At 43.3% G+C, this 10060-nt stretch overlaps 1 protein-coding gene across 1 annotated transcript; it reads right to left on the bottom strand.

Annotated features, from left to right (window-relative positions):
* Positions 1-611: 611 nt before the first annotated feature.
* On the bottom strand, positions 612-9336 carry ccr6a (chemokine (C-C motif) receptor 6a). The gene is made up of 2 exons (XM_034699123.1): positions 9274-9336; positions 612-2413 (listed from the first exon to the last, which is right to left on the bottom strand). Exons 1-2 carry the CDS (start codon positions 9286-9288, stop codon positions 1235-1237), a joined length of 1194 nt encoding a protein of 397 aa, XP_034555014.1. The 5' UTR covers positions 9289-9336; the 3' UTR covers positions 612-1234.
* Positions 9337-10060: the final 724 nt, after the last annotated feature.

Consider the following 10060-nt stretch of genomic DNA (forward strand, 5'->3'; position numbering starts at 1 on the left):
AGACCCAAACCAACTCTCCATTAAAGGGTTAAAGAATTTAAAGAGGACCTTTAGAGGCTTCAGACTCAGCTCCACAGGGCGCTCTCTGGTGTCCTCAGCTGTGTCTGGATTTTCTGGAGAGCGAGAACCTTTAACAGAGACAGAGTGTTTGAAGAAAGCGCCATCTGGTGTCCAGAGACAGAAGTACAGGGGAAATTCAGTTAGGTTAAATCATCCATCCATCCATCCATCCATCCATCCATCCATCTATCCATTATCTTCACCGCTTATCCTGTTAGGGGTCACAGGGGGGTGGAGCCTATCCCAGCTGGCTTCAGGTGGAAGGCAGGGTACACCCTGGACAGGTCGCCAACCTATCACAGGGCTAACACAGAGAGACAGACAACCATTCACTCACACTCACAGGGAATTTAGAGTGACCAATCAACCTGGTGAGCATGTTTTTGGACTGTGGGAGGAAGCAGGAGTACCCAGAGAGAACCCACACATGCAAACTCCACACAGAAAGGCACCTGCCCAACCGGGGAGTCGAACCAGGAACCTTCTAGCTGTGACCCACTGCACCACCGTGCAGCCCTAGATTAAATCATGCATGATGAGAACAAATCTGCTCTTATTGAAGCTTTTATTTTGTAATGTAGAAAAAGTCTAAATCTAACTTTGACGTAAGAGAAACGAGGATGCATTCAGAAATATCACACACACAGAGCGGGCGATCACAGGAAGTCAGAGAATATAATCCACACAGTCTGAATGTTTAAAGGGACAGAGTTTAAGGTTACAGAGAGTTTAATCTGACTCTCTGATCCTCACACACCTTCAGCTCTCAGCAGTTTTTTAATCCTGAAGATCGTCTGATAACGTCTAAAAGTGAGGTCTGAAACTTTGTCACATTTATACATTTCCTACTTCTTATTTTCCAAATCAAACCCCTCACTCTCCACAGAAACACAGAAACAGGAGAAGCACAGTTACACAGCCGAACCAGCAGGGGGCACTACAGTCAGTTTGTTGAACAGCAGGTAAACAGAGTCTGATTCAGGACTCTACAGCGAGGCAAAGTTCAGTCCCAGTGTGAGGCGATCTCAGTTTTTAAACCATGACAAAGAAACAGAAGAGACTCATTTTTAAGGTTTCAAATCGTCCCAAGTCCCCTGAGATTGATGTTTGGACGTCCTGACGAGACCCAAAAGTATTTACAGCCGTGAACCAGTCCTCCAGAGACCAGCCGTCCTCACATGGTGAAAGACGAGCCGTTCTCACTGGACACGTCCACCGAGCGGCGGGTGGACACGAACATTTCTGAGGTGGTCCTGGAGAAGCGGCGGGGTGCGATGTACTTCTTCCCCAGGCACCACAGGTCCTGGAAGATCCTCCTGAAGTGGTTCCTGAACTTGACCCCCACAAAGGCGTACAGGACCGGGTTCAGGCAGCAGTGCAGGTAGGCGATGGTCTGCGTCACCGACTTGGCAGTCTGCAGCACGTTCACGCTCTGACAAGTCTGCTCTTCGAACATCTTGATGACGTCGTACAGCAGCGTGGCGCTGTACGGCAGGTGGCAGGTGATGAACACCGCCACGACGACCAGCACCACCCGCACCGCTTTGTGCCGCTGGAAGTTTTTGGCTTTCAGGAGAGTGACGATGATGGCGGAGTAGCAGAAGACCATGATGAGCAGCGGCAGGAAGAATCCGACAGCTAACTGGGTGCTGGGGATGACGACACGCCACGACGTGTGGGCCGTGACGTTCTCCATGAACTCAAACTGAAACTCACAGATGTACTGAGGAGGCCCAGAGTCCAGGTCCTCGTACTCTGGGTCGATGTAGATTATCTTGCTATGGGACGGCTCGTACTGGTTGTACAAGATGAAGGTGGGGATGGAGAGCAGGAAGGCGGAGACCCAGACGGCGGCGCAGATCACACGGCTGTACTGCAGCGAGCGCAGTCTGTAGCTGCGGCGTGCCTGGACGATGGCGAAGTAACGGTCGGTGCTGATGCAGGCGAGCAGCAGCATGCCGCTGTACAGGTTGACGCTGTAGGAGCCGCGCAACAGCTTGCAGGCCACCGGCCCCATGGACCACGACGACAGCTCGTTGTACACGATGAAAGGCAGCAGCAGCACGAACAGCAGGTCAGCGATGGCCACGTTCAGCAGGTAGACGTCCGTCATGGACTTGGTCTTCTTGTAGCAGGCGTAGGTGAGGACCACGAGACCGTTTCCCACAAAGCCCAGGATGCAGATGATGGTATGGACGTACGGGCCGATCACACGCTCAACGCTGTGGTTTTTCATAGAACAGGGTCCAAACCCGGGGTCGTCCGGAGCATAGCTTATGTTATCATAATAGTCAAATTCATCAACGCCACCATAGTCGTTCTCAAATGTGTTGTTTGGGACCTCCATCGTCATCTAAACAGAGACAGAAGAGAGACAGAACTTTAATCTGTGACCAACAGGAAGGACAAGGTCGTTCAGTTTGATGACAGGACGGAAACTTTGAAGAAAAGATTCAGTTTTTCAGAAACGACAGAAACAATAACCGTGACTTTCTAACGCTGGATTTGTCTCTTATTCTACAAATCTAAAGGTGCATTTCCACCAAGAGTCCCAGGGTCTTTTAGCCCCCAGAACTACTTCCTCCTGAACTAAAAGGTTCCTGTTCCCCCATTGTTGTCTGCGTTTCGACCGCGGGCTGAAGTCCCGGGTAGATTGTGTAAATCAGGCCAGTGACGTATGGAGGAAAAAAAGTAACTGCACTACACCACCAGACCAGTAGAGGGCAGTAACACAAAGAGGAATGCCATTCATCACAGATGACACCATAGAAGCAGACGGACAGGCAGGTATCATTATGAGCAACACAACAGTTAGCCTGTTAGCATGAAGAGACTCAGCTGGTCTGTTTTAGATGGTGCTATATTTCATCACAGATGGATTCACTGAATCAACACGTGAGAGGAGATAAGCGCGAGTAGCAAAGACGTTTCAACACGGCTTTAAAATCCTTTTGAACTCAAAAAGCCGTGATCGCAGAGATCGGCCGGTGTTTTGGTTTAAACGGCGACCCTGTTAACTGGAGACTCTCAGCCGGATGCATCCCTCATAAACGTCTTTCGACCATCATTAAATATCTGATGAGGATATTTTGAAATCTTAATAAAAACTAAACTAGTTTGCATTCCCAGGAACTCCCTCTGTGTTTCAACAGCTGTGTAAACTCCACAAACACTGACACGTTCAGCTGAAGGTCTCCAGTTTACAGGGTCACTTTTAAAACCGGAACACCGGGAGGAGAGACGCATTCACGGTGGGCTGAGAGAAGACTACTGTTACAAGCTGCTAAATCAAGAGAATCACAGCTTCTTCTTTTGAAAAGTACACACACATACAAAACAGATAGAACAAATAAAAACTAATGAAAGAAAGAGAAATCAAGAGAATCACAGATGGAAAAAACAATGACTGTGAATGGTTTTTGGAAAAAAAGTTGAAAAAAAAAATTGAAAAAAAAGTTGAAAAAAAAAATTTGGAAGAAAAATTGAAAAAAAAAAATTGAAATTTTTTTGGGGGATTTTTTTTTTTTTTAAATAAAATTGAAAAAAAAAATTGAAAAAAAAATTGAAAAAAAAGAAAAAAAACATTTAAAAAAAATACTCGAAAAAAAATGACAAAAAAAATGTTGTGATGTTATTGTGGACGGAGGGAGGAATAAAAACACTGAGGTTAATCTACCAATCAGACACGTTCAGCATTGCAGGCCCCGCCCCCTGAAAGTCCCGGGACCTTTGAAAAGTACTACCCCCTAGCAGGGGCTTTTTAGGGGGGAGATTATCTACCCCTGAACTACATTTAGACCCTGGGTCCACCGGTCGAAAAACACTTTAGTAAATTCCAGTGTTGGTGACAGAGAGTGGAGGGTGGAGGTTCATAATGAGCTATCATCAGTCCTTAGTAAAGATCAGGGTGTACCTCAGGGCTCATTTCTGGAGCCACTGCTGTTAATTCTTTCCACGTTTTATTTGTGAGTCTGATGGTTTTAGATTTGTCTCTTTATGCATCAAAGCAAGAAGAGGAGTAAAAATACGACTGTATCTTGTCTCATTTTAGCCCACAGTTTGTCTCTATGTCACACTCTGGAAACAAAAACATAAACTAACTTCTGAAGAAACCTTGTCACAGCTTCTTTCTGAAGGTTGTTCCTGGAAGTGAAGCTGTGACACTGAGCCTCCACACACATCATCTGAAGCCTCCAGAGGACAGGAGTGACTGTGTTTCTTCAGAGTGATGTAAAAACCATGAAATTAATTTACATGAGGACATAATCAGAGGATGTGAAACTAGAGATGAAGAAATGTCACAGAGTCTGATGATCCATGTGACGGGAGGCACAGAGTTTGTTCTGCTGGTGAGAAGGGTTGCCAATGTTCCAGTTGTGGTTGATGGAGGTGGTGAAAATGAGAATGTGTTTGCTCTCAGGTGTGTGAGCACTGAGAGGAAGTCTGCAGAAAAACAGGTCAATTCAGCCCGAAAACACTGAGTGACCCAGTTCAGATGTAATGTGTGGTTTCTTCTGCCCTCAGAGGTTTGCAGTCACATCATCCTCTGCAGATCCCCCAGACAGTCAGGGGTTCGTAAGAGTCCTTGCTGAAAGAGATCGACTGCTTTCATTCAGTCTGTCTCCAAAACATCTTAAAAGTCACCCCAGGACACCTCAGCAGTGAGACACAGAGTCTGACAGAGCTGCTGCAACGAAACCTGATGGATCCACATCAGGAGGATCGGGCGGGGAATTCAGGAATGATGCAAATTCAAGTCCAAAGACTTCCCAACAAATGTTCTCCTCAGACTCTTTCCAAACAGAGCAGGTCTAGACCGGACTCTATGTTCTGTTATTAACAAAGACCCAACATCAAGACCGGATCTGATCCAGTCCCATCTTACAGACAGGACTCAGTCTGATCTCATCTTAATCCACCATGAGCAGAGCACTTTGCAGCATTTAGCAAGTTACAGTGGCAAGGACAAACTTCCTTTAACAGGCAGAAACCTCCAGCAGGACCAGACTCATGTTAGACACACATCTGCTGAGACCGTGTTGGAGAGAGGGATAGAGGGAGATGAAGAGAGAGAGAGATGATAGTGGGGAGACGGATAGTAGTAGTTGTAGCAGCTGGAGTCTGGACCACGTCCACAGCAGCAGAGATCCAGAGGAACCTACGAGACAAGGGAGCTCAGGGACTCCAGAAAGGTCTAAGAAAAGAGAGAAGAGAGGGAGACCAGAAGAAAGAAAAAGAGGAGAATAAAGGATGAAGGAAAGGACGGGGTGAGAAAAGGAGACAGAAAGGATAAAGAGAGAAAGAAAGAAAGAGAGAAAGAAAGAAAGAAAGAAAGAAAGGATGAATAACAGACCCCAAAAAAGGAATCTACAGCAGAGATCCAGAGGAACCTACGAGACAAGGGAGCTCAGGGACTCCAGAAAGGTCTATGGTTAGTAACTTTAATGGGACAGGAAGTGTTAAAGTAAGAGACAGGCAGAGAGAGGAGAGAGAGGGAAAGACAGGATCCCAGTGTGTCAGTTCCCCCGGCATTCTAAGCTTTTAGCCGTCTGAGCCTATAGCTCCTGTTAACAGGCGGAAACCTCCAGCAGGACCAGACTCATGTTAGACACACATCTGCTGAGACCTCCCGTGTTGGAGAGAGGGATAGAGGGCTGAGTGTATCGACACCCCTCCGTCCTTCTCCCTCTGATTGACGAGGGCCTTAGAACGTGAAGTAACGCTCTGTTCTCCATGTTTAACCCTCTGAGAGGAAACAGAGCCGCTCGCCTCTCGCCTCTCGTCTGTCAGTCTGTCAGTCAAAAGTCTGATCTTAAAGGAGAAACAAAAAGATCTTTTTAAAAGCCTCAAAGTTCCTCAAACACGTCGAGTTCCTGCTCTGAACTTCTGCTTGCTGAACATGATGCAAACATCAGAAGGGACCACAGCGGCTCAGTTTGTCCTCTCTGACTTCCTGTATTTTTATTGTCACCTGAAGTTGAACAATATGGACGAGTCAAACTTCATCGTGTCAGTCACGGCGGCCTGAGGGGTTGGTGTTTGATGGTTAAATCTAACGCCTGGCTCGTTCAGCAGGAAACAGAAACATGATCTAAATGTTCCCATGGCGACAGTTGGATGGAGCGCCCAGGTGTTTCCTCACTGACTGGACGTCTTTAACAGATCTATACTGCTCTGTTCTTACAACAGGTGTTTAATCTGTAACACACCTGAGAACTACAGCCTCTACAGCAGGGGTTCCCAAACCTTTCACTATAGACACCAAAGACTCATGAGACCCCCACTGTCCCTTTAAGTGAGTACATGTTGCTTCTTACTTCTTATCTTGTCTCTGTGGCTGTTTCCTGTTTCCTCCTGCTACTGATGCTTCTGTAAATTGACTGTAACTGACCTTATTAACTCTGACCCTAACCTCAGGAGTCATCCAGCAACAAAGAAAAGGCAGAATTCTATTTTTAAAAAAAGGTACTTAAAAGCTTTTATTTCAAATTTAACTACAATTTTCATATATACATTCTGGAAGACATCTCGGGGACCCCCACTTTGGGAACCCCTGCTCTACAGGAGCCTGTCAGGGACAAATACTGACCCTGCTGTTATGTTCCTGGGTCAAAGATGTTTCTGGCGTCAGAACCCCAAAAATCCCAATAAACATTTTTTAAATCTCATTATTAACTCCATTTTTGCCTTTATTTTGATAGGACAGCTGAAGAGAGACAGGAAATGTGGGGAGTAGAGAGCGGGGGAAGACATGCAGGAGATGGTCGACCGGCCAGGAATCGAACCGGCGGCCCCTGCGACGAGGACTGTAGCCTCTGTACGTGGGCCGCTTAGACCGCTAGGCCACCAGCGTCCCCCATTACTAACCATTTAAATCAATATGTGGTGCAATGGTGTTCTTTAATCCTCACAGATCATGCTTCAATGAGGATAACTCATGTTCTTAATTAAAATTCAACTTTTTTAAATGCACATTGGAAAGACCTAAATATGAATACAATAGTTTAACATGACAGATTTTTTAAAATTGTATTTAGAATTTTGATTTTGATTGTTTTTTAATGAAGTGATGTTAAATTAACACGACCCCTCTGGTTTGGAGGCATATATTACCTAACATGTGAAATTAACTATTTTAATTTTATATGTTGATTTCACCTATTAAGCCAAACAAAGACGTTTCATATTGAAAAAATACTTTTAACATTTTTTTTTTTAGATTTTTGAACTTTAAAAAGGGTCAATTTGACCCGCAACATAACAGGAGGGTTAAATGATAATAATGTCACATTTAAATTCAAGTAGTCACGCCTGAAACTTTTGCAGCTGTGAAAATATAAAATGTGATTTAAATACGTTTTATTTTGAGTATTTTAAAATGTCTTTTTGGATTTAATTTAAAAGAAGATTAAATTTGGAATTTATTCTGAAAGTGTAATAAAAAGAGAAATGCAACAAAACACTAATTAACAGGCAGAAAAAAATAATATTTACTGATAATTTACACAAAAATATTTTGACTTGAAGAAATCCCCCTCACTCATCTTTACAACCCTCAACATTAGACTGTTGAAATATGTGTTCATCACCTGCTTTCTATACCGTACACATTGAATTGAACTGAACTGAACTGAACTGAACTGCACTGCACTGCACTGCACTGCACTGCACTGCACTGCACTGAATTGAATTGAATTGAATTGAATTGAATTGAATTGAATTGAATTGCACTGCACTGCACTGCACTGCACTGCACTGCACTGCACTGCACTGCACTGCACTGCACTGAATTGAATTGAATTGAATTGAATTGAATTGAATTGAATTGAATTGAATTGAATTGAATTGAATTGAATTGAACTGAACTGAACTGAACTGAACTGAACTGAATTGAATTGAATTGAATTGAATTGAATTGAATTGAATTGAATTGAATTGAATTGAATTGAATTGAATTGAATTGAACTGAACTGAACTGAACTGAACTGAACTGAACTGAATTGAATTGAATTGAATTGAATTGAATTGCACTGCACTGCACTGCACTGCACTGCACTGCACTGCACTGCACTGCACTGCACTGCACTGCACTGCATTGCATTGCATTGCATTGCATTGAATTGAATTGAATTGAATTGAATTGAATTGAACTGAACTGAACTGAACTGAACTGAATTGAATTGAATTGAATTGAATTGAATTGAATTGAATTGAATTGAACTGAACTGAACTGAACTGAACTGAACTGAATCGAATTGAATTATTGAATTGAACTGAACTGAACTGAACTGAACTGAATTGAATTGAATTGAATTGAAAAGAAAACCTTTATTGTCATTGTACATAATACAAATGAGATTTGGGAGAGCAGCTCCTTTAAAGTGCACACAGTATAATATAACAACACAAGAGGTGGATGTTGTTGCACAAAGAAAACAAAGACAAGACAAAGATCTCAGTGCAGGGTGGTTGAATTAATAAATAAATATTGCACAGAGAGTGGAGGTAGTTATTGTACGGGGGAAAGTGTCATCAGCCCGGGTTATGTCAGTGCAGGTTTGAGTTGAGTGACAGGTTTGGGGAAGAAGCTGTCCCTTAGTCTGTTGGTTCTGGACCGTGTAGACCTGTAGCGTCTGCCTGAGGGCAACAGGTCTATTTATCAATACATAGTTTTGACTCTTTTTTTTTACATTTAATTGGATAAATGTTGCAGGAGAACTTATTTAAAAAATGTGCATATTTTCATTTTTTGATCAGAGTTGTTTTTGTGTTTTTGTCGTCTGGCATGAGTCACTTTAAAAAACAAGCTGTGCTGAAGGGAGCGTGTTCTTTAGAGGAATACCTCATCTGTTTATACTTCACATCCTGCTGATTTTCAAGATAAAACACAAAGAAGTGTGTGAGGTTATCCTTCACATGACATCACCTGTTTGTGTCGCAGAAACAGATTCATCTGAAGTTTAAATCAGTGCGTTTCTCTCCAGATGAACTCCAGAAATTAACATTTACACGCCTCAGGACTCTGACTGTACCAGAAGCAAACAGTGCAAAAGACATGAGAAACCTCTGAACAATTATAAGTGAAACATAAAAAAGTCAGAAGTGATCAACGAAGGAAGAAATTTTAAGTTTTGTTCAAAGAGTGAAAAATTGACCATAAAAAAGGAAGAGAGAAAATGTCACAGAAAAAGAGGAATAAAGGTCAGAACTCACAGGTGTGACGAGCATCGTGCTGCTGGTCGCTCGCTCAGGTGATGATACAGCTGCTGCACGACATCAAACACACTAAAAAGCACTGCTGAGAGAAAGGGGAAGGTGTGTGTGTGTGAGAGAGAGAGAGAGCGAGAGAGAGAGAGAGAAACCCCTTTCAAGCCCTCCTCTTCTCTCTCTCTCTTTGAATTGAATTTCTTTCACTTTCTCAATGACTCATGGCCTGAAACTGTGAAATGATGCACTTCTTCACACATGTTTCTTAAAGGCAGTATTTAGTCTTTAGTCTGCCACTAAAGACAATCAGCGCTTAGATTTCCTGACTTCCCTGAACGCAGCATCAGAAATGATGGACCCCACCTCCATTCATCAAACAAACATTGTAGACGTAGTTTTCTTCTCCTCTTGAGGACAGACCTGACAAAGCTTTTTACTTTCAGCTACAGCTAACCTGTAATTACAGATTCTGATTCAGAGACATGTTGGATCTGGATCTCAGGGTCTGGGTTTTAGTCTGAGGAGGGTTCTGGTCTATGTCTGTAGTCTGAGTAGTATCCACCAATCAGGTGTCAGCAGGAAGAAACAGTCTGTATTGAGAGCAACAGCAGGTGTTCTAGAATACAAAGACAGAATTCCAGAATTCTGTCTTGAAATGGAACATTCCATCTTTGAAGAAGGTCAGACCTAAAAGAACATCAGTGTCTCTAATCCTCTTTCCTTGATGGACTCTGAGTTTGTAAATAAACCAACAGGTTTTCATTAACTAGTCCTGTTAAGGTGTTCCTGTTGA

Source organism: Notolabrus celidotus, chromosome 13 (genome assembly GCF_009762535.1).
Source record: "Notolabrus celidotus isolate fNotCel1 chromosome 13, fNotCel1.pri, whole genome shotgun sequence".
NCBI lineage: Eukaryota > Metazoa > Chordata > Actinopteri > Labriformes > Labridae > Notolabrus > Notolabrus celidotus.